Source organism: Aplidium turbinatum, chromosome 1 (assembly GCF_918807975.1).
Source record: "Aplidium turbinatum chromosome 1, kaAplTurb1.1, whole genome shotgun sequence".
Lineage (NCBI taxonomy): Eukaryota > Metazoa > Chordata > Ascidiacea > Aplousobranchia > Polyclinidae > Aplidium > Aplidium turbinatum.
The window spans coordinates 39575909-39601561 of record NC_137472.1 but is presented as its reverse complement, the minus strand read 5'-3'; the positions used below and the strand labels follow the sequence as shown (position 1 = coordinate 39601561).

The window sequence follows — 25653 nt, the reverse complement described above, 5'->3', positions numbered from 1 at the left end:
ACCACAGTGTGTTTGTTTTGTTTAAATGCAAAACGTGAGACGTGAACGCGAACGTGAAAACGTAAACGTGAACGCAAAACGTGAACAAAACGCAAAATGTGAGACAACAATAATTGGAAAACGTTCTTACCGAAGCTGGGTGTCAGCGCCGTGCAGAAGTTGATAAAAAACGTTAAAGTTCGCTTCTCCGTCCGCTCGCTTCACAAGCCGACTCCTCTCCAGCAGCAACGCCTACGTGAGAAATTGCGTAAAAACGTCGTCATTGACACGTGGTCAATTTACAAGCACTATAACGTCAACATGTTACGTTCAAAAAACTCTACTCAAAAAGGTGTAAAATCCTAGTGGACACAAATACTTGACAGCCTGGCTTAATAAAAAAAAAATAATAGATTTGAAACAGAACAGCCAGTTTGACGATATCAAATAACAACCATAGCATATTATCACCATCAAAATTCGATTTCATCTCCACTAATCGGCCTCACAGTCCTCACTCCCCATTGGTGGGGAGTGAGGACAAAATCGAATTTGGAAGATGATGATATGCTATCTACCTTCACTCGTGCAACAATTCTTACCCAACCAGCAAATCAGTCGATTTTTTTACATTGATTGAACATCTGCAGACGTTGAATCAATGTAAAAAAAACAGATTTGCTGGATGGGTATTGGGTACATACCTGAACAGACATGGCTGCCAACTGGCCGGTTCTATCGAAATCAAGGTTGTAGACGTGGACACACCGAGACGCGTTCTTGCAATATTTCGTGGCCGATGAACTGAACGACTCGAACATGCGCACAACAGACATAGTCATGTCGACTGGAACAAAAAGCAATGACCTGATTTTACCAGGCTACAAACATTATACTGTCTGAAGTTAAAGCAGCAAAGGATTGTAAAAGGCACACAAAAGTACACCAATTGTTTTTATTTCACGTTGTAAATTTAAACAAAAAACTTACTTTATAAAAAATAGCAAAACATTGAATATATTTCACGAGGTGAAAAAAGTTTTGAAATTTTATTAATTTTCCATTTCTACACATAGAAAAATGGTTGCTGGGTGTAATTCAATACATTTTCATTAACAAATCACTTTTCAATTAAACCATTTACAGAAGAATTGCTTCCAAACCAACAGTAACCAGAAAAGAACCCACCTGAAAGTTTAGTGTTTGCGTGACCACCGATAGTAGCAAAGTAGCTGAGCAGACGCTCAGTGTTGCTCGACTTCCCGGAACCAGTGAAGCCTAAGCTCATTATAGACTGGTCGGTGGATGACGTCATCATGGCGTGGTAAGCGTGCTGTGCAATGGCGTATAAGTGGGGCGGGGTGTCGCCAAATCTACTGCCTTTATAAGTCTGCTTCATCTGAAAATAAACAAAGGGTTACTGTAAAATGCAGCACGTATTGTTTTGCAAATGATATGCTAATGCGCGTGGCGCACGTGCGGACGTTTTAAAAACGACTTTCTATTGAAATCATATGCAATAGAGGTTCCGGACTATATCCAATCAATTGCAGCACTAGTGTGAACGGACAGTATTGCGTTATATTGAGAATTGACTTCCGCTCATTGCAGGGTTCGGTAATCCGTATTAAGTCGTGGGCTAAAAGAAGAAAACGCGAGTCTCAGTGGGTCGTACTTGCTTACAAAGAATAAAACAACTTTTTATGCATAAATTTAAACATTGCAAGTTAAAGTAACCTGCTTAGTTAAGGCAAATATGTAAAACTTCAGGGGCATTATGCTTGTAGGGGTTGAGTCCAGTTTGTTTCAAGCAAACTGTGGCATAAAGCCACGATACGGTTCAGGTCACTCAAACAAACACTACACAAATGAAAAGGGGTCAATTTTTTTCTATCAGATTGATCAACCCGACTAAATCAGTATAAACCTTTCTTTGCAAAACGAGAAGACCCGTACAGTTACAGCAGTCCATTCAATAACCGTGGGCAAAAAGTTAACAACTTTTGATGCAGCATTCATTTATCTCATAAGGCAAATAAAATGGTGTGTTATAAAAATCAAAACAAATTTTTAAACTACCTTTTCCGAGTAGATATTTGCTCCAGCAGGATGCAGGTAAGGCAAGCGGACGGATACAAGATGTGGACCAGCGAATGAATATGAGAGAGTTCCTTCGTGTCGCTGGCTCAGCGTGTGCAGCATGCTGCTCTCATTTAAATGACGTAACTTGGTCAAATCACCGACACGGTCAAACTGGGCTTCGTCGGCCTGTTAATATTCATGAAACGCATGTTTGCTTAATTACATTCATTTTGGGCCATCACGGAGCAACACCTCTTTGGTTCGGTGTGAAAACCACTTGCTTTTAGCCAGATACAAATATTGACATCTTTGTTTTTCCGATCACTTGATCAAAATTTTTCACATTCAGTTACAATCCGAAACTAAAGAAGTAAAGAGGTCAAGAAAAAAATCATATGCACTGACCAAGTAACCGCTTTCAATTTTTTTAAATTAATACAATTTTAAGGATTAAGAAATAAAAAATAAACAGTGCAAGCAAACATACCATTTCGACATCGTCTTCAGGAACCATAACCAGTTCCTTTGATTGAGAGATCTCAATTCGACTTTTGCCTTCAGGCACTTCCTCCACACCGCTGTCTGTAACGCAGCGCGCTATTAACGCGTGGTCGTTCTAACAATGTTCTATGTGTTCAACAAATGACAGCGAAGTTGCATGATCGATATCATAAAAATATTGATCGGTAATACAGAAATATAGCAGGAAAGATTTTTTTGATGTTTTTGTGTTCCGATATGCATAAAATGTCCGGTTGTCCACACATGCTTCTGTAAATGTAAGCTATCTTGCGTCATCATAACACACAGTAGCAAGAAGCATCGTAAGTTGCAGATCAACATTGTAGGAAGGAATATACCGAGTGACCGTGAGAAAAATCACTCTTTTGTCTAGTACAGGCTGAATGCATTAAATTAAATTAGTAATAAATTAGTACAGGCTGAATTACATGAAAAATATACTTTCCAGACAACAGCGTTTGCAGACGTTGAATCAACGTAAAAATGACGAAATTTGCTGTTTGGGTTAAAACACAGATACCGACCTGAAACAACAACATGGGCTTCCGATATCCCATCTTTGGTTCGATACCACACCTTCTCCTTGGTCGTCCACACCACGCCAGGTTGCTTTTGTAGGTGAATGACTTCAGGCAAAACATCGGGCTTAAGAATTTCCTGGTGACAGAATTCAGAAAGTGAATAAAATCGAGTGCTAAAAAAAATACTGAAAAGAAACAATTACCAGCTTCAATTCATTAAAGTCACCTAGCAAAAGTTGCTGTTTTTATATCGTTTTAATGTGTCGATGAAACGATGTAAAAATAACAGCGTTTGCAGGAATGGAAGGATACACAAACACAACGTGTGCAGATTCTAAAGTTTTAAATGCCCAACAACCTTCTGGATAAAAAGCTAAAATCCTGGAAAGATCATCAGTTGTTATTTTGCAACATTTATAAAAAAAATCAATGTAGATTCATTTTGCTCCAATGGCCCCTTCAAGTTTGACCTTGAAATAATGAAAACGGGTATAGGACAATAAGCTGGCTACTAGAGTGAATAGATAAACAGCTTAAACTGAAGCAGAATGGTAAATTATTGTGCAAAACAAAGCAACGAAAAAGAATACAGAAAGAATAGAAAAGAAAAAGCGAATTTGAACCTGTTTAGAATCGGTACCAGGTTGATTATCTTCCGTACATATTTCAGATTCTTTGATTTCAAGTGTTTCCAATTCTATTTCTTTTGCATCTCTCGACAAATCCAGTTGAGAAACCGTCTTCAAAGTGCTATCGTTTACCTCAGCTGGTGCTGATTCTTCCTGTTTTTCTTCATTTACAGTCTCGCCTTCTTCAACCACAAGTTTATCGCATTCTGCCTCAATTGCTTTATCTTCAGTACTCAAAACCCCGCTTGTTAAAACTCCAGAGTCGTTTGATGACTTTGAGCTCACAAACTGTGCAGCGCTTTCCACAGCACTCGTGCTCATAACGTCTTCTGGCTCTTCACTTTCTTGCTGAGGTGAAGTGGTTTCGCATGCGGGGCCAAAAAGCATTGAACTGGCATGTAATTCACTTGGGGTTACTTGCGTTGTAAGCAGCTTGCAATCTTGCTTGTCTAACACGATTCCCGCACACACACTGAGGCTGCGTGACGATGCCTGCCGTAAAGAGTTAGAGGACTGGCCAAGTGTGCTATTTACGACGTCATCACAACTTTTCTGGCGCTTAAGGGGACGCTTTTCCGGCATTAGTTTTGCATCTTCTTGACGTTCTTTCTGACCAAAGCAATAGAAAGAAATGTTGAAAAGAAACGTTTGAAAACCAAAGCATTACGGAAAAATATATATTGAAGAGAAACGTTTGAAAAAACGGACTAAAAATAGTGCAAAGAAAGTTAAATGATTTATACAAGACAATATGAAAGAGCAACAGGAAAGAATAGCAGAAAAATAATAAGCTACATGTGGGGTATAACATTCAATTGTAAACTGCATCAAAGACGATGTATACAAATAAAGTCTCACCTTCTTGGTTGTGGGAAGTTTCGGAGCATCATCATCTTTAGCCTGTTGTAAAAATCAAAAGTGTTCATTGCGATAAAAAAACGCCAACCAGCAGAGAACAAGAACAACATTTGTGCGGTTACTCCCTTGACGTCTACACTCTACCTACACGTCCGTAAGCAAGAGTTAGAAGCTTCGAGGTTATGTTTATTAAGTATAAACAGTCGATATTCTTCACAATGAGCCAACCCAAAGACGGTTTTTATTTTTTAGATCAACTTTGTCAGAAATTTTCTAAACATTGGCGCAAAAAAAAATCGGTTTGAAACATGATCCATCAACACCAATCCATTTAAATTGAGTTGCTTCACTTTTTGGGTGATATTTTGTTTTTTTCACAATAAATGAGGTAATTCGCCAGACACTAAGGTAATTTTAATTTATTAAATGCTGGGAATCTGTGAACCAATGTTGCGTTAAATATATAAAAAATATTGTAAGCTATTTGAGTGTGATGATATAGCAATAAAATATTATATAATACGTATTAGGATATTTTGTTATACTATGATATACTATAGCGACTCAAAATGTAAATGCAAAGGTTGGACCAATGGACCATCAGCCTTCTCCTCAATCACAAGTGTTGGTAACACAGCTACACATAATAAATACTGCAAGCTTAAATAGATAAGAATTATGCAAGTGAGTATAAAATAATGGAGGGAGGTGATATAGAAAATTGTCGATAATTTAGTTATGCACCGCTGTAATGAGCCTAATGCAAACAACAGCAGAACGCAAGCCTCTTTAAGCATCTTTACTTTAATTCGAGAGATGAACAAATATTTCGCAAGTAGTCCTTCAGAAATTCTTTCGGACCTTGTAACGATATTACAACGTCACATTGCAACGACGTGATGTTGAATACCACCAACTTGAACACAACTAGCGCTTGATTTAGCTTCACTATTCAATTTAATAGTGTCGCTAAACTTATCGCACTTTATTAAATTAGGTATAAAATACAATAAGCTTCGATAAAATTTGCATAAGCAGGAAAATGGAGCATTATGTTTTATTTTTGCATGAAGACACGTTATGGAAACGTAAGGGCCTAGTTTGAAAAGGTTCTTTTCACTGAAAGAATGTGTGAACTAGTTATATTTTTACATCTAACGTTAAGTAACATTACATTTAGCGACAAAGTCACAGACATTGGCGTAATTTTTTTTAAAAATTTGACAAAATTAGGGGTGCTCTAAGTTATCTTATGAAAATTGTCAATATAGGCTAATCAATTGAAAACCTGACCGATGGAAAATGTTAAAACAAATGACTCAATCTAATAGTAAATTCAACCATGTTTACTGTTTAGCCTACAGGCCTCGAAATCTGTACTTTTTTCCGGCGATCAAGCATGTCCTGCCAGCGGACATTTAATATCTCAACCGGACATATTTTTTTGCATACGTAGATTTTGCACAAAATTACACTACAGTATTGTGTAGTCGTGTTTGTAGAAGATTTTCTACAACAGAATCAGAACTACAACAGAACTCTGCAATGGTTGATGGCTTAATTAACCGACCCTGAAGTATACTGGAGCAGATTGCTTGCAAATAAATCAGTGCGTTAATGACAGTCGTGTAATGACACAATAAACACAATTGAAAACAACAATCCAAATTTCCTTATTACAAAAGCAACTACGATCACTTATTCCGTGGTTTTCGCGTTATAAAATCGTTGTGCCAAGCGATTACTGCTGGCGCGAAGTCGTAAATCTCCAGCTCAGGACCGTCCAGACAAATGCGCAATAGTGTTAGCCCTCAATGGTGTTAGTGTTAAATTTCTATCAGTATCAGCGTGAATAAGGTCGCCACATTCGCCTGTGCACGTGCGGAACCCAGCTGAGACTTGCTTCTCTTTGACGTTTCTTTTTAACAAACGATCAATGTAACGCAATAATCCTAATTGTTAAAATTAGAATACATATCCTGCCGGAAATTTCAGACAACTTTATTTCAAGGCAACATTGCAAGCGTTGAAATGATGTAAAAATGGCTACTTTTGCCATCAGCTCGTTAACAACGCTACTCTAATGTGATCTTTAAAGCAATTGCCTGTACTATTAATTGCTTCAGCTCCGTATTTGTTCGCGTTAAACAAACAATTGTAACAATTCAAATTTAAAATATATTTTTGCTGCATTAGCTCTATTTTTGTCAAGAATTTTGCGGCAGTCATTTATGACCGACCAATGAGTCGGCTTCGGCAGACATTCAAGGTCATTCCGGAGGTCATGTCCGCCATGACCGCCGGAATTTCGAGGCCTGCAGCCTACGTCATGAAACGTCGAATCAACATAAAAGAAGATAACTTTGTCATATGTGTAATCGAATAGACTGCAGCGGTATGTCAAACGATCAGATAGAAATGAAAACAAGTATTACATGCAAGGCGAAAGTGATCTTACATTGAATATTGAAATATATTCGACTTTAATTTGTTCACGTCTGCCTTATAATGCGGCTTGCTATAAATTAATCACATCCAAATTTGTTTCTGCGGGTCGTTGTCTTGGAAACAAACTCCGTGACAAGTTCTTCCATGTTTAATTTCTCCGCCAATTCGTGATGACTACCTATAACGGCCAAATTGTTCAGTCGTTGTTGCGTTTGAGTGCTGCGAAGGTAGGTCTTCAAGCGTCGTAATAACGAAAAGGAACGTTCGGCTTCACAGGAAGAAGTCGGCATAACAATGTAAGTTACCAAAGCTGCATATATATTTGGCATTATATCGACCATTGACGGCTGTGCAATGAATTTCTGACGTAGCGTATTCACTGTCACAACATCACCGTCACGTTTGCAACAAGCGAACCACTGTTTGCGTTCACGCAGAAAATCCTTGCGTTCCCAGTCACCATCATAAAATTTGGTTACTTTCGTAACATCGGCTTCTTTCATTGTGGGATTCTCTAGCAGCTCTCGTAGCAAATCTGCCATTCGGTATGATAAAGAAGGGAAACGGCTAACGATTGCATCTGACGCCGTTTGCAGAATGTTTTTGTAGACGTTTGAGTAGAAAACAGCAATTTCGTCTTCTGAAACGGTGAAGTTCTTGCGAGACTGCCGGGGAATTTTGGGGAGATCTAACCTCAAGTCACAAGCATATGATTTGCATTCTTCGTAAAATGATGTAGCATTATCTGCAGAAGAGCTATCGGCAGTCAGAGTCTCTACAAGCGATTCCATCCAACCGCTAACATCACCAGCTACTACGTTCCTACCTTGACAAGATTTGTGAACTGGGTGAATAGTTTGGAAGAGATGTTGTAGCGAGCGAAGTCCAAAGTAGTTGCCAAATCTTTCCAAGCTTTGCAAGTGGCCAACAGCTCGACCGCGAATGCTCCCAGACTGTGACATGTCATTCCCAATTTCTTCTAAAAACTCCAGAATAGAGGGATATTGGCTCAAAAAGCAGTTCAAGGCGTCCAATCTTAACACCCATCTTGTATCGCTGAGTGGTTTGATTTGACTCATCTTGCTTATATTAGGATCGGAGTTTGTCGCCAATATTCCCTTGAAAATACTCCAACGTTTTGGTGAATCTCGTATAAAATTTATAACTGCGTTCAGGAGTGTCATCGCTTGACTGGCAATGATGTTGTTATGACAGGCATCCTGTACAGCTAAATTTAATTGATGGCCACTACAGTGAAAATACAAGGCCTTATGATTTTTATCGGCAATGCGTTTTTGAAGACCGGTTACCTTCCCTGCCATATTGCTCCCTCCGTCGTACCCTTGTCCTCTCAATTGATTGAAGTTGAGGTTATACCGCAAAAGAACATCATTGATGATTCTATAGAGGGATTCCGCATCTGTTTTCGGTGTTTCGTAAAAACCCACGAAAACTTCATCACTTTCTAAAGAGCTTGTGCAGTAACGGAAACATATACTTAATTGTTCTTTGTTGGAAATGTCCGATGTTTCATCGGCTATAATGGAAAATACGTACTTATCAATATTGTAAAACTTATTGACTCCCAGAGATTGACTTCGGATGTTAAAGATCACTTGACGGATAATTTTGTCCCCGATAATTTTGATTATTTCGTTTTGAATTTTTGGTGAAAGGTATTTATCACAAGCATCTGATGATAGGTAAGACATTACTTCATTGTTATAAATCCCAAGGAGTTTCAGGAGATTCCAGATGTTGGATGAAATCTTTTCATCGCCATGTCCCCGTAATGGTGTACATGATTTTCCACAGAAAAGAATAGCATTAAAAATAGCTGATAATGCAACCCTGTTTTTGCGTTGCTCTTCTTGGGTGCGACTGCAAATTCGTGCACGGTTGTGTGAATCACTAAGGCTGATCTGTACAAAACAATAATATTTAATAGTAGCCTACAGTTAATTTTCAAGCTTATTTTTTATATGTTGCGCTGATATTCATCTTGACGAGGCCTCTCCGCATATTGATTACAAATCTTCATCACTTGAGCGTATTTTAACTGTATTAATATGCCTGGTGGGCCACCAGGCTACTACCACAATACCGTACGACATTACTACTACTATACCACTCTACTACTACCACCACCAGTGGTGGCAATTATCACTTATGCTAACTTACGTTTAGAACATTTGTAGATTGTTGATGTAAATCTGAATTTTTGTGCTTCTCTAAAGAGGAGGTTCCTTTGCGAAAAGTTTTCCATGCTGAACGTCTCAATATCCATGGCGTTGATGTGCCGACATTGACACGTTTATTCGCAGTGGCCCAGTAACAGAAGGAACAGTAGCAGCTTCCATCATCGTTTAGTCTTAACCAGTTATATTGAGAAAACCATTCTTTTTGCGCGGATCGATCTCCGTTGTCGTTTCTTGGCATAACTTCCGGAAATTTTGTGAGAGGAGAAATATCGGGCAAACTATGCGTATCTACTTCCGTTTGATTTTCGCAGCTGTCAGCTGATGAACCTGGGTTACTACTTGTACTTGCTGCTTCATTAGCGCTTGGGCGAGGCCGCTTGGGCGCAAAAAAACCTGCAATGCTTGTCTGATTTGTTTTTTTCATCTTAATAACACTTGGTATCTGAAATACAATCTCTGATTCTTGATGCAACTGATTTGGATTACAACTAGCTTGAAATGAGATTTTATTCGACTCTGACTCCTTTATCGTTGAACTTTCTTTCATTAACTATCTGTTGCGTCACAAATGAACCCCTGCCGCTTCGCCGTTACATATTGCATCGACGGGAAACCAATCGATTTCCAACCAGAGCCAGACAAATTGTTTTCTCTCGAACGGCACTTCTTGACGCAGTGCGCGTGTTTGTGCTTAATTGTTACAATCATGTCTGCCTTTGATATGTGTGGCGCTGCGTGCCACCCACAAATGTAAAACACTGAAAATATTGCGCTTTGGTAAAACGACTTTCAAGAAAGAAAAAAAAACGTTATTTAGCAATGCAAATTTCCATTTGAATCGGTGTATTATGCAAACCAGGGCCCAGGGGTGCTCTCGCATTTATATTGTTACCTCAGATTTTCATTTTGGGGTGCTCAAGCACCCTTCGCACCCCCGAAATTACGCCTATGGTCACAGACCTAAGTTTTCACAACAATACCTTCCTTTCCCAAAAAGAAAACCGACTTCCAAACATCCCAAAGTCGAAAGGAAAGTTGTTTTCAAGATGAAGGGCAAGAAAGGTTTAAGAGAAAGAAGCAGCACCACGTACAATCTTGAAATGACAACTGAATACTGGAAAAGATAAGAAGCAAGTAGATTGAAGCCCAGTCGACAAAAGTTGGGACTTTTTTACATCGACTCAACGTCTGCTGAAGTTAAAGCGATGAAAGAAAAGCAAGATTTATTAATTGAAAGATAACACATTGAACTATGTTCTATTTGCTCAATTAATAACCGCAATATACTAAATTAACGCTTGGTCATCACAGGGGGATACTGGAAGAACGTTTTTAACAATTCAACATACAGCAATGCCAACACGATGCAATGTGATGAAAAGTAACAAGCCCCAGGTTTCACTCATCAAACCGAGCTCTGCGACCCGCGCATGCGTGCAAGATGACGTATCACGAAGATGACGAAGTTACAAATTTTAACGCCGGCATGGATCACTTCCTGCTACCTGAAACTCTTAATGCTTTCGAGTTAGATTTACAGCTTATTGTGTGTACACAGCCACTGGAGTAAACAATTGCTCATCTAAATGTGCAATTCGTGACCGGCATTCGCTTTTATAATGCTTGAACAGCAGATTGAAGTTAGATATTCATAGAATCGCTTTTCAATGCAAGCAATGTCATCATACCGCGACCTTGATCAGTAATCAACAAACTTAAAGAAACAGAACAAATTTACCTTATTCAATGTCCGGTGACGTTTAAATCAAGCAAATTGACAATACTTTAATTTCGAACAAACCGACGTCTTCACCAAATACAGCTAAAAATAAACAGCAGATACAATTTCTTAGTAACAAAGATGATTAGTAAAGGAATGACCAGAGTATTGTTATCTTGTAACAGGAAAAAGCGGTAAACAATGGTAACAGATGCTGAGCACTGAGCCTGAGTGTTAAGTCATAAGTGGACAATGTCTGCTGGAACCAAAACCATACAGTGCAAACGTCAGTATACCTAATGTTGTTTTAAACGTATCTTGTCAACCACACTCTTAAAATCCAAGGTTTATTGTCCTAAGAATGATACAAACACGTGTGAAAGCTAACTAATACAGCAAACTGAATACTGAAAAGTTTGGGTGTTCATCAGGACAATTATCGTTTCTAGCACTAGTTGCTACGTTCATCTGATGAAATTGAAAGTAAAATTAACAACAAACGAGATGGTTTATTGCTTCACTGACGTTTCGCGCACCATGACAATGCGCATCCTCAGAGCGAATATCGCAGAGCTTCAATCGCACTGCAGTATATAACCTGGTGAAATTTTATTTTGTATGTTATTCGCTCTGAGGATGCGCACTGTCATGGTGCGCGAAACGTCAGTGAAGCAATAAACCATCTCGTTTGTTGTTAATTTTACTTTCAATTTCATCAGATGAACGTAGCAACTAGTGCTAGAAACGATAATACAGCAAATCCGAATTGTTGACCTACCGATGACTACAAACGTAAATTAACCTAACGAACAAAGATGATACACTGATACAGTAGTAACAATTTGTGAGTTCAAAACATTCCAATCACTTCAGTTCAAATAAATGAATTTAACCAAGTAGAATGCTAATGGAGTAGACCAATGGAGACAAATTGAGAATGGTTTCAACGATTACAATTCTCAGGCAACAACAGCCAGCAGAACTGAAGATCAAAATTTAAAAAGGCTATTGTTTCAAACCCTTTAATACAAACATGTACAGTACATAAAAACCTTAGTAACAAAATAGAAATATATTCTTCGCGGGATTGTTAAAAAACTAGCATTGCTGGTAAACTGTATGTGGCATAAATATGCCTAAGACACACTCAAAGTATGTGAGATACCATTATCTTGTTTAGTGTTTACCTCTGAATTGACATTGAAATTTTGGTTGACACAATCACATAACTTTTCACTAACCCACTAACGCTTGTAGCCTAATGCATTTTACATAACATGACCTTAACTGAAATACCGAAGTTGAAACTTGAAACAAAGTGTAATTATTGCTGCAATATTCAACTAAGTCAGTGCAGTTTCCTCATCACACATCCAACATAACTAAACTCATCACACTATCTTGACATCTCAACTCGAAACCCTTGAAAAGATAAAGACAGATCTTACACAGAAGTACTGGCACCTTCAACGGCATCTTACCACACACACATCAAGTTTTAGGGCATGCATACAAGCATGTACTTTCTCATGAACTGCAAAAACAATGCTGCAACACTAAATGTTATAAGAAAATAACCGCACGCAGCAAGAAGCAATGATATTTTTGCGTCATAGTATCTTACTATCTTTAGTTTTCAAATCGTCTTCCCCCGCGACAGACAGTCTTCAAAGACTTGTAATGCCAACTAATAGTTTTCACTATGATAACCAGAAGTGGTCGGTGATGGAACGCGCCATCTGCTCCGCTCGCCGAAGTCTGCTTTTCTCGTCCCGTCAATAGTACGTTTTCATTGATTTAACACAATCAAACATCAAAACAATGCAAAAAGGTACTTGCTGGCTGTAAAACGATGGCCATGTTATTGCAATTAGCAATCTCGCGGTAAGAAATGTCTATATGAACGTTGATTGCGCAAATTAACACAACAGAAAGCTCCACACAGCCAGTAGGAGAGCAGAAGCCTGATGTTTTTCCGGCCTTGCCAGCACGACAGTATATTGATCAACGCTAAAACGGTAAGTTTTGATGGTGAGATAAAAAAAAAGAAACGTTGCTTTGCCTATCTGAAAAGATAACTTAGGTATACAGTACATCGCATAACACCATGCAAATCGCCACGCTCATTGCCATGCAACCATGCGTAACTTGTCATCAATTTGAGAGCAAGAACATTTTGCAGGACCATGAAATGTCGGTGGTACGTGATAAGCATTGGTTGACACGTACTACCTGCAACTGCTAAACGGCTTTAGTGACTTAATAATATTACAATCCTATAGAATATATACTATAACTCAAACTTACCATTGATGGACAGTGTTTGAAATCAATGCTCAGATAAGCATTATAAACACGTCCAAGTCGTCCAAGCTGTCTTTTACTAGTAAGTTATCCTTCTCACCTACGCCTATGTCTTACACTGAGGCACCTCAACCAGTCAACCACCCGGTAATTGTCTTCCGATGTGGAAATGATATCATACTAACTAAGCCAGCATTATGTACGTTTGGTAACGAATAGTGACGTTACATTGATATAAGATCATGGGACAATTGTAAAATCTGATGATGCATGGATGCTTCTTGCTGGCGCAGTGAAATGCACTTAGCCAAATATTGTTACAACGCAAATACAAACATAAGGCCAATGCATGTTCACAAAAATGCTTTCTACAAACATGTTACTAGAAAAACTCCAGTGAACTGTATACGTAATCTTATATATATATACGTTAAATTTTCACTCTATCACTTGAAATCATTTAAAAGGAGTTAATTTTTTTCACGTGCTTTTTAAGACGGAGATTGTAAGAGGGTTGAGAAACCTAAACTCTCAAGCAAGTAAAAATTAATATAAAAATAAAGTCATTCAAAATTCGTGTAGATTTTGGTCAGATAACAAAATCTCAAGAACCACATTAGTTCAACAAGAATCAAAATAATTTAGCATGTATGGGTACGAGAAAGAGCTCTATGCTGTATGCCATTTTTATGAATAAGTAAACAAGCTAATAAAAAAATGTAGTTATTTTTATTAACGGGGTTTCGTCTTTTTGTTTACAACTTACGGTAACAGAAAGTTGAAAAACTGAAAGTGTAGACAAATAAACAAAACAAGAATGGTCAGTTTGTGTCAGCTTTGGTGATATGGTGCTCAATGTATTAATATTATGAGGCGTAACTGCGATGTCTAAACAGCGTAGAGAACAATTTTCATCTGGAACTTGGAAGTCTTCACAGACACAGCTACAGCAACACAGCGACTCGTGCGGACCGCCAGGAAAAGCAATAAAGCTTCATGACATGCAAAGCTCAAAAGAGATCATCATTATTGTGATAATGACTTTGGACTATTCTGAATGACCTATTAAAGTATTGATAAAACAATTTGTTAAATCTGAAAACAAATGTCAATACAGTACTTACAAACTTATAAGAAATACATCTACTTGGGACTCAACTGATGGCCTCACAAGCAGGACTTTGGAGCCGGAGCCCCGGAGCCGTGCATTTTCAACAGAGCTCTACGTGAAATTCAAGTGGAGCTGAAGCAGGAGCTGGAGCCAGTTGTTTGAAAAATAGCTCCAGCTCCGATGCATTTCATAAGATGCTACTATTGGCTGAATTCAGATAATTTAACAGCAACTATTCACAAAATTAAGAAATTATTCGCGTAATCAGACGTCGAATTAACGAATATGTTTTGAAATGCAGTTCCGCATGACATTTTGATGAAAGTACCTTAAGCTTCATAAAGTTGTGTCATTTTTTAGCAACAGTTGACTGCAGGCAATTTTAAGCTTTAGAAATTAAACTAATATGTCGTCATTATTTTAATGAAAGCACTTTTCGGAGCCTGGAGCTGGAGCCGGAGCAGTGATATCTATAAGCTCCGGAGCAGGAGCTGGAGCTAATTTATGATAAAAGAGAGCTCCGGAGCTGGAGCAACTTAACATTTATGCCTACTCCAAAGCCCTGCTCACAAGAAACTTGGGCCACACCTGTCAAGAAATTTATATGTGTATTGTACTTTGTTTTCTTCATCTATTCAACAAATTAGTGTAGTTTTGTGAGTAATGTTACTGCTTGGTCACCTTAAAATGTAACTTACAATCTGAAAGGGAGTTTACAGTTGCAAGTTAAAATCACACGATCTAAGAGCAATACAATTTCTATGAATATCAAAACTGAAAAAGCCACGGTTCAAACAACAACTCAGATTAGCTATTTATCTACGAGTCTGCACAGAGGACAGTGACACAAAACTACGCAAACAATTTTACTGTAAAAACTTGATTATAAAAACATTTGCAAACATTAAACTTCTGTGCCCAATCTAACTTTCTCAATGGACTTAGCAAAGTCTAAGACCATAGATTTAGCGCATTCCAACCACATGAAATGTATTATGTACAGTTGAATAATTCCACGAGGTATGCTCGGTGCTCGAAGTGAAACGGAGTTTTATAAATGTGTACTATACAAATGATAATGACCAGTCTTAGGCACATGCAAGGCAGTGAAGGGATTTTAGAATGTTTAAGCAGTAATAACTAAAACCTGACAAGACTTTCCCTGCTGTCTGGTTGTTTTAAAATGGTACAAACGTGGAAGGCATGACATTTTAATATAGTGCCACATTTTGTAAGGTCGTGATTTATTTATTATATACTTATGATTAGGTATTTAGAGGTACCGCTTTCAGCGCCCAATCGGATTGAGCAAGTAATGTGATGCGATTTTATTATACAAACATAAGTATAAAACAGCAAATCACTCGGTATTTTTAAAATCACAAAAATTCATACAAGAATGCACATTCCTTTTCGATGCACTACAGAAACAGTTGATGTGAAACTTTACGAGTATGAACAGAAATGCGCAAACTCGACCCTTTTAAGACGTCGTAAAACCAAATCAGCTGAAAACACAACAGATCAATGCGACAGTGGCATTTGCCGGTTTTAATTTAAGTTTCTTAGCATAGAAATTCGTATGACCAGACACCTCACAATCAATCAACGGTGCCGAAACAATGCTTAATTTGAAGTAGGCTACCCAAATGCAACGAAAAATTGAAATTAAATCTTAAATCCTCCCAAGAACTTTTTTCAAAAACAAAGAATAATAAGAACATAGGAGAGCGATGAACGAAATCGATTAATTGCAGAAATTTAGAAAACCCTGCAATTTCATTCAAAACAATCTCCGTTAGCAACGATACAAGCAAATACGAGATCACATTGAAGACTAAAGTTGCACTGTATCAACATTCAACAAGACAATCAATTGAAGCTGCCGAAGGTCATGTTTACAGAAAAAACAACTTCACAAACGGTACAAGGTATCAAAGCTCGACAGTTGAAAATTTGAGCTGTCCCTTTCTTATCATTTTTAACGTTGCTTCCCAAAGATTGTTCACTGATTATTATAACTTTTGCTCTGTTCACATAAACTTCAACAACATTTTTAAGTCTTACTTTGTTTTGAGTGGAAAAACACAAGATGTCACAGGGTAAGCCGAGGCGGGTAAGCCCGAGGCACGTTGCTTGTGCTCTTGATGTTTTTCCTTCGTTGTTTTTACTTTCGTGTTTTTTGTCACATTTCGAAGCTTGTTACGAAATGAGTTTAATCTAAATAAACCTTGGATTTCAACGGCGCAATACAAAGAACATGATTTCCAATAGCGCGATATCCACTAGCGAGATTTTATTCAACTAGAGACGCAATTAAGCGTAATCTCATGACTGTTACATGGAAAATCGATGGTGAAAACTTATTCTTTCCAGGTACACCATGATTAATTTCAACTGTTCGGTACTATTCTTGACAAGTTTAGTTCAATATAATGTGTTATCATAATTTTCTGACACAAGTTGTACTCTTGCCAACCAATTACGGAAGCTAGCATTTAGAAAAACCAACCAACCTTAGCCAATGTTGAACAATCACTTCATGTGCCCAACCGTAAATAAAATACTAAACAAGGTTCCATATTTTGAGCCACGGAATCACACAAACACGGTGTTGTATTGCAATAAATGTGATGTAGTTTTGCTCTGTTGAGGTATGATTTCCAGTCGAGCGCATGAAAGACAAAAAAACCAACACAGTTGAAGTAGTATAATATTTTATACGAGTTAATTGTCAGGTACAAAGGTTTAGTGAAGGAAAGTAGTCATGCCAAACACAACCCGTGCTATTGATCGGACAAGAACAGAGGATCCGAAACATCAAGGACCAAATGTGGTGGGTCGATGATCCACGATTACCAGTCCCGGGTTAAACGCATACCAAGCTCATCACTCAAGTTGAACGATTCTCTTAGAATAAACAAATTAACAGCAATGCCACGAAATCCATTCCCTTTTTCATTACCACTGGAATTCAAAAGCAACTTCAGATAAGCGCATCCCTAGCTACATGCAATAAGTTTTTACAACGTCATTGTGCGTCAAGGAGATGAAAAGATGTCATCATTTGCCGTAGTGATCTCATAATGAATAATTCAAGTGCCCATGAAAACTGAGACACAATAGAGTGGCAAAGCAGGAATGAAATTGGCTGAAACAATGGATCCAGCTTTCGCCCAAGACTTGACTTAACAATAACAGGTAGAACTTTCAATAATAAAACGCTTCTTGCTTTGGTGGTGCACGTTTTTTCAACGTTTGCACATGTTAAATTTATATATTAAAAAAATACTGACTACCAGCGGGGTAAGGTCAATGTAAACAACCACAAGGTCAAGAAAAAAGCTTAAAGGTGACTTGATATCAATCCAACACTGAATGCGTTTAAAAAGAAAAGAATTTCATTTCATATACAGTTTACACATCAGAAACTTTCCATTCTTCATTACGACAAGAATCAAAGATAACGGCACACAACAATGAGAAAGTCTGATATTAACTTGCAAAACAAAAATAAATAAAGTATACGTACTAATTTGATGTATTTTCATCTTCAGATCAATTGTCGGAGAAACACAAGAGTCACAAGTACAAGAGAAAATTGCAGAGAAGTTACTACGTTCTCGAACAAGCTACTGCAGATTCGAAGAGAAAAATTACAACTATTGTTGCTCAAAAGTGTCTTCAAGATTCGCTAAAGAAATGACCCAAGTCACCCAACAATTACTTTGTGTTGATTACAGAGCCCGGTCTAAAAGTTAAAGAAAAGAGCAGTTATTCCGGAAAAGAACGAATGGGCTATTGATGTAGCAAAACAATAGAAAATCACGATATTGGCGGAAATTGGCCAGTGAAGAAATTGTTAATATTCGGCAACGAACTATTTGTTGTTATGCAAATAACTGTAAGAAATATTTAGTACATATGATCAAACCAAAACCTACTTTGACATATGTTTTGCTTCTGCTCTCCGGTGCAGGTCCATCAGCTCTTCGTGGGACGCTGTATTGAGATTCTTGGCTGTAAGACAATTTTTCAGATTAAAAAAGTCTATAGTAAGTTCGAGATCATAATGAAACGATTAATGAATAAAAATGTTATAGTTGTATACATTGTAATAGCTTGCTTGAATGCAACATTTAACTGGTTACTGGTATCAAAATGTATTAAAATACAAGAACTGATTGTCATGCTGAAACAATCACATTGTTTGCACTATAATTAGAAAGTATAGTCTTGGTACTGTGTTCTGGAACATTACAGCTGCGCGGTTGACGTGGAATAGTTGCAAGTGAGCAAAACCATCCCAATTACCTGTCCGCAAGAGATACTTCGTCTACATCCTGCATGGACTGAACAAGAAACGTCACTTGTCTGCCAGCACTTTTTATTTTCGCCACAATTTCGTCTCTGGACACGTTTTCGACGTTCACTCCGTCGATTTCTATCAATCGGTCTCCAGGATATAAACGTGACCCTCGGTCATCATTCTGGCCGATGTCGCTAAGCATGGAATGACCTGCATTCACAACATAGACAGTGACATCACTGAGCTAACAAACCCATTCTTTTTACATTACATTTACTTTTTACAGAAAATTCACGATTGATTTAGCGAAAAAAAGCATTGAGCAACTTTGGAGAGAAAGTTTTTGTACTGAGCTAAATGTTAAAACGATGTTGAAAGTAGGGGTGTTCAATTTCGATTATTTGAATATTCGAAAATCGAAATTCAATTTATTTTCGATTTCCGAATTTCGATTTCGAATATCACAAATATTCACCAAACTGCAAAATGTGATTTTATTCAAAGAAACGACATGAAAATTTGCGAAAAAATAACACAAAATAACGTCTACAGCTCCATGCCCATGTTGGTGTTTATGAACACAAGCTGATCGACATCGTCACCCGTCAGTCGGGATCTCAGCTTCGTGACGGTCAGGCCAGCTTTTGAAAACGATTGCTCCGCTGGAGCCGAGGTCGCTGGGATCCCAAACACTTCAAGTTCATTTTCACTGCCTTCAAGCGATTCACTGCCGCGACATTTCACTGCAGAGTGCAGAGGTTTCGACTCTAAAGCGACGTTGAGTATGTTTGCAAGCGCATAAAGCTAAACGCACGCTCCGTCTACGTAGCAAATTGTGTTGTTTTTGGGTGCATTCAACATCTGATGACATTGAACCGACACAAAATGGTAGAATTTTGCTACGTCTCAGGCAGCAAAATCAGTCATTATTACATTGATTCAACGTCTGCAGACATTATATCAATGTAAAAATGACAGATTTTGTTGTCTGGTGTTGGATTCTAGCATCGCAATTTGCAACTCGTTCTAGTGATTATTTCTCGCGAAGCTGTTGCGGTTTGCATTCAAAAAGTGTTTTCCTGCTGCCGATCGCTAGTTCATCTATTGTTTTATGTATCAATACAGCATAAAAAGTTGTCCCTTCACAGTAGCCAGAGGGGGCCTCGCCCCCCTGAAAAAAATTTCGTCCCTCCTTGGCAAAATCTCAACATTCTCTGGCAACAGCTACAATAATAATGATTTTGCCCATATAAATTTTTTCGGCCCCCCTAAAAAAGTTGCCCCCTCCTTGCTCTGCGGTATGGCTACCCCTTGCTCTGTGGTCTGGCTACGGCCCTGCTCCCACGGCTTAGGCGCCTATGGATTCGGTAAAAATGGATAAAACTGCGACAAAGCTCAGCCTACACTTTCTGCTATTGCACAACCTAGCTATCTTCATTCTTGAGAGAAATTTGTGAAATTTGGCATTAAAAATGCCAACCTGGCATCCCTGGTGCAGGACGGACTGGCCGTTGGACCCGCGAGAGCGTGTGATAGTCACGTGATCGACGATGCGCATGCGTCGAAGTCTTTTTTCGCTTGCAAAATGCGACAAGACAGATTTCGCGCCACTCGCGTTACTTTCAACCGCGTTCAGCCGAAAAGGTGGCTATAATTTCGAATATGTCCGATACAAAAAACGATTTCGAATATCACCATAATCGAAATCGAATCGAAAATCGAAATTGAACACCCCTAGTTGAAAGGGCCACTTTTTCTATCTAAAAGAAAAAGCAAACAAACCTGGTTCGGCAAAATGAACTGTTCGTTTAATTTCTTGGTTGTTAACGTGCTCGATCACAGCGGATCGACGAAGAGAAACTCCGAAATCACCAGCCGCTCGCTTTTTCAAAACAACCTAAATAAAACTTGGCCATAAGCACTTGCAGAACTACGTTTTTATCCAAACGCAATGATACAACTACTGTTTACTTTTTTTAATATTGATTTCATGCTGACCAAATTTCAAAGTTAATCGTTCTTCAGACTTAGGTTGCAGAAATGGCTTATTCGATAACCCACAGGGTGTTCATAAACTGATCATACTATTTTCTGTCAAGAACTTGGCATACGTCAGTCATTTCCAGAAGTAATCTCGGTTTACACACTTCAGCTCACTGTAAAAAAACGCCATTCAAGTTTAAAAGAATTTACCAGTCTATGGCGAGGTGCTTTCCCAGGCGAGAAAGGGGTTTGCTGCTTCGCATCGACGATGAAAGCTTCGTTGACAGGTTGGCTAGACGTGCGAGGGGTGGAATAGCCTTCTTGCGGACGAGCAGCCACTGGAGGTAAACAAGTTGGTTTTCACGGGGAACGAAAACATGTTACATATTAACAAAGCATTAAACCAGTAACTGCGATAAACCTTTTGTCGTACAGTCGATACCCAGACAGCAAATCAGGCATTTTACAATGATTTGACGTCTGCAGACGTTAAAACAATGTAAAAATGATTGATTTGCTATCTGATAGTGGGTAACTGGGTAGTCAATTTATACTGGCAGATCAAAGAGCGAGAAGGCCGTTTTAACACAAAATCGCTGTGAAATACGAGCATCAAATATACCGACAAGCTGATAAAAAGCATACTATCTTACTATGGAATTATAAACCACATAACTATGTCATGGTTATCAAAAACAATTTTAAAACAACTCTGATGCAAAACATCCGACAAACAAATGCAAACTGGGCGGAACCAAACGGGAATAAATGGTAATACGTATTACGTAATAGTTACCACTTCACTCTCTCTTCAAAACAAAGTCACACTCTGCCTTCTCCCTAAGTCTACTCTACACAAAACTTTGTTTTCTTACTTTACCAATACATTTGTTATGTTTAGAATAGCTCTAGAGCAGGGGTCACCAACCTTTTTTGCATGCGGGCCACTTTGGCACTAAGAAGAGCCAGGGTTGTCGGTATTTTACCCGACCTAAAAAAAACCGGGTGGGTTTTTTTGAAAAAACCCACATAAAAAAACCCAAAAAAAACCATAAAAAACCCAGAGCATCATATTTGTCCAGTTTTTAATAGAAAATTAAAAAAATCAACAAAAACACTACAAGGCACTTAAAACAAACTTTAAATTAGGACTTAAGGATGTGATTGTGAAGTAAATTTCCAAGAATAAACTGAAAACGCAGTGGATATTGTACAGTGCACAAAAATCAAGTAATGCCACTTTGTGGATACTACACTAAAACTCATTTATGCAAGAAAGCCTTATAGTTAAACTGGTGAAAGTAGGCTACTACTCTATTGTAGTCTGTATATATGATGTGAAATGCAATTTTGGAGGCTATTTACCAATTACAGATTCTGGATTCTAACGCATGGCTGTTTCACAGCATTTGCCTAAATGGCCATTGGCCACGCAATTGCTCATCCATTAGTCAAATACTATATATAATATATGTATAAATGATAAAAAATATTTAAACATGATGGCATAAATGCTCCTTGCCTTCAAATCTAAATCAAATGATGCAATGATGTGATTTCTACCACGGTAGCATCAACTTGGTATAGAAATTAGTGGATGATGCAACATCCAACTTGATCTTGAAATTAATGGATGATGCAACATTCAAGCAACAACAGCCCTAGTGCATTATTTTATTGAGTTATGCAAGCATGTACTGTGAGTGAAAGGCACTTCATCCGTAAAAAGTAGTTTTGAGGTGAAATAAGCATGAATCTACCTTTTTTTGCATCTTTTTTAAAAAAAAACATTAAAACCCAAAAAAACCCGGGTTTTTCTCAACCCTGAGGAGAGCTGTGGCGGGCCGCACTAATAAAATGTTAGGTAGGTTGACTCTTATGCTAGAAAAGAACGCATTTCGTACTCAGTATCCAGCGTTACATGTTGTTAATATTTATCTTAGAATACCGCAGCAACAAAATTAGTCCAACAACGCTACTGCCAGGCCAAACTCCTTTAACAACACTTTTGACTTCTTTAACAATGCCTAATAAACGAGGCCACTTGTTTTGCGCACTTATAGCGAGGCGAGCGGTTTCATCAGAATATTTATCGCCAAGCAAGAGTGGTGTTGTCACTTCGCTTCACAAAAGATATCTCGCAATTAACAGTTTCAGTAAACAAGGAAATGTTTGACACATCGCAATACAGGCAATGATAGTGACCTGCAAACATATCAGCAAAAAAAGCTTATGGAAATCAACGAAAAAACGTTTCTATCGTAATTCATGAACCGTCTTCCCTCTAAAAAAAGCAATGAGTTGGTTTTTCATCCTTTTTGTGAGAGTCTATAAAAGCTTCTTTCTTTGATTATTAGACAACGGTCGCTTGCGGTGCTTATCAGCATGGCAAGAATTGTTGATTAACAACATTTTGCAGTAGCCTACTAAGCTAAATATTTTCATAATACAACCAGAAAAAGTCTTTAAATTTATATATAATATTTTGCCAATTTATTATAAATTGAGTTGGCACACCGACCTATTTTGCCAACAAAAACTTGCATAAAGGGAACACTGCTCGTGAAACACAATAACGGTGAAACACACACTAGTGTTTACATGACATTTACAAACTTAAAATAAGCAACCCTATGCTTATTTTAAGTTATCGAAATTCGAAAACAGACGTTTTAATCAACCTTGGGACAGTGTGGCTGGACATCGCATTGAAATAACTTTAAGCGACCTCCACTTAGAACTACAATCTGATTGGTCGGTCGGTGGAATCGCATGCAAAGCAAAAATATGCTTCCGGAAAGTATTTTTTGCCTTCATGCTCTTTAACTCTTCAAGAAAAGTATTTTTGGTTATATATACTTGTACGCTGATACCTTCCGCGGGCCGCACATAATAGCGTGGCGGGCCGCATGCGGCCCACGGGCCGCCAGTTGGTGACCCCTGCTCTAGAGGCAAGACATGTTCCAACTGAATATCGAATACGTTGGACACTCAAGCTGTGTCAGCATACATTTCGATATTAATGCCAATGGTGAACCAATCACATTCATTGAGATCACCATTATTAAAATTAAATACATTTGTCATACACCGGTAGTCCGGTGCTGTAGTGTATTTTGTAGCCTTGAAAATGAATAAATATGGTTTGAATGTTTACTGGAAGCTGTAGGTATGTCGTAATGCGGCTTCTTTTTCAAAGACTTGGTAGAAATCTTCCGACGAATGGGTGGGACAGGATATCTTGCGGTGTTATCTACATTCTGTCGCATTGCTGCAGTTGGAGGAAGATCAAATGTTGGTATGTGAGAAATTGGAGATGGTGATGTTGCAGATGATCTTCTTTGTGGATTGACAACTTGACCATACATTGTTGCCCTTTGAAGCACTGATGCACCCTATAAATTAATACAGTAGCAATTGCATTTTCAGCAAGAATGTCTTTGTATAAGATAAAATTTAAGAACTATTTGATTAATATATACCAGCTTGAACAATGAACACTGAACAGTCTATTTATAAATACTACAAATATGGCATGCATTTGGTAGAATATATTGATATAAAATCCTTTTCATAGATATGTTGCACTGTTATTCTGTTAATATACCACAGTAAAACATCCCAATATGAACATCAAAATATGTATGTTGCAAATTGTCTACAGATTGTCCACATTCTGCACACCTCTTCTTTGCTATCCCCATCTTGAATTTGAAGAGATAATGGTCTTGAAATATCTCGCTTTTGTAGAGAGTCTTCTTTGTCACGTTTTGAAGTTCTGTAAGTTACAAAGTGTAAAATGCTCATTAATGACAATTGCGATGTTTAGTGTAAAACATAGCTTCTTCTATGGCAAATATCAAATATACACCACATTACTATACAAACAATGCTCATACCTACTGTTTTGCGATGGTTTGAATTGAGCTGCAAGTTTACAATGGCCACAAAACATGCATGCTACAAATCCAACTAAAAATCCAAGTTGAAATTAACAAGTTTACCACAAATCGTGTGTCAAAAATCAACAAACAAGAGACATTTTTGTTATACCCTGAACAAGTGAACATGCTTTTTACAAATGATGAAACGCAATTAGCCTCAGACAGTTTCTGATTTACAAACTGTGTAGAATTTGCCTTTTGAACAACTATGCAAATGAAAGGTTGTTTTTTGGTATGAACTATGAAGTTAATGCAGTTTTTGCAAGACATAATTTGTAACTAAAAAGAAGAAATACAACTTACCATATTTGTCAAAACTACAACATTAACATCAATAGGCTACTGCGCATCATCAATGGTAATAAATACACTTCTATAAATCTGAAGATGCTTTGGTACTTCACAGTTCATACAACAAATTAAGGCTAAGATAAAAATGTCAATGGCATTTGAAGGATGAAAACTACTGGGTACAGAAATAATTTGACATTACATAGTTTTCGGCCACCCCCACTAGTGGGGAACAAACCGACGATGGATTATGATGATGACGATGATAGTTTTCTGTGGTTTTGCAAACCGGAGGATTATGTCATTGCGAAAACTTTCGAAAGAGTATTTGTTAATCTGTAATGAAACCATCAAAATATCAAACACAAATATAAGCCTAGTAATGTTACATTTTACTAAAAAATCCTCTTCTGATCCCAACTTCTTCCAATTTGGATATTTCAGCTTGGGTCATTCCATGTTTATGACGCTTTTTTTCTTTCTTACGGCCAAACATGATCCATTCATTGACAAGTCTACTAACTGATATACAAATATTCCAGTAATATCTACAAAAAAAATGCAAACGTGTCAGATATCATTGACAATAAAATTTATTAAACATAATATTGATTATTGATCAACAATACGTAATCATAATGTTGATGCACTGTAACATATATATTTATGGCATTCTTCAAGCTGTTCAATTACATGTGATCAGTTGTGATAACTTTTTGCTTGGTCGCTCATTTTACAAAATCGGTTTAGA

At 37.8% G+C, this 25653-nt stretch overlaps 1 protein-coding gene across 1 annotated transcript in view; it reads right to left on the bottom strand.

Moving 5' to 3' along the window:
- LOC145778905 (unconventional myosin-XVIIIa-like) overlaps positions 1–25436 on the bottom strand; it is a 40806-nt gene extending 15370 nt beyond the window's left edge. Inside the window, exons 1-14 of the mRNA XM_082590498.1 lie at positions 25292–25436; positions 24352–24445; positions 23825–24062; positions 20878–21005; positions 20467–20581; positions 18690–18894; positions 18320–18395; positions 4592–4633; positions 3108–3240; positions 2549–2643; positions 2059–2247; positions 1168–1378; positions 684–826; positions 131–231 (exon numbers count right to left, since the gene is read on the bottom strand). Of these exons, the coding sequence (XP_082446624.1) occupies positions 131–231; positions 684–826; positions 1168–1378; positions 2059–2247; positions 2549–2643; positions 3108–3240; positions 4592–4633; positions 18320–18395; positions 18690–18894; positions 20467–20581; positions 20878–21005; positions 23825–24062; positions 24352–24445; positions 25292–25398 (1877 nt within the window). The 5' untranslated portion in view covers positions 25399–25436. The remainder of the gene's footprint in view (positions 1–130; positions 232–683; positions 827–1167; positions 1379–2058; positions 2248–2548; positions 2644–3107; positions 3241–4591; positions 4634–18319; positions 18396–18689; positions 18895–20466; positions 20582–20877; positions 21006–23824; positions 24063–24351; positions 24446–25291) is intronic.
- Between the last annotated feature and the right edge of the window lie 217 nt (positions 25437–25653).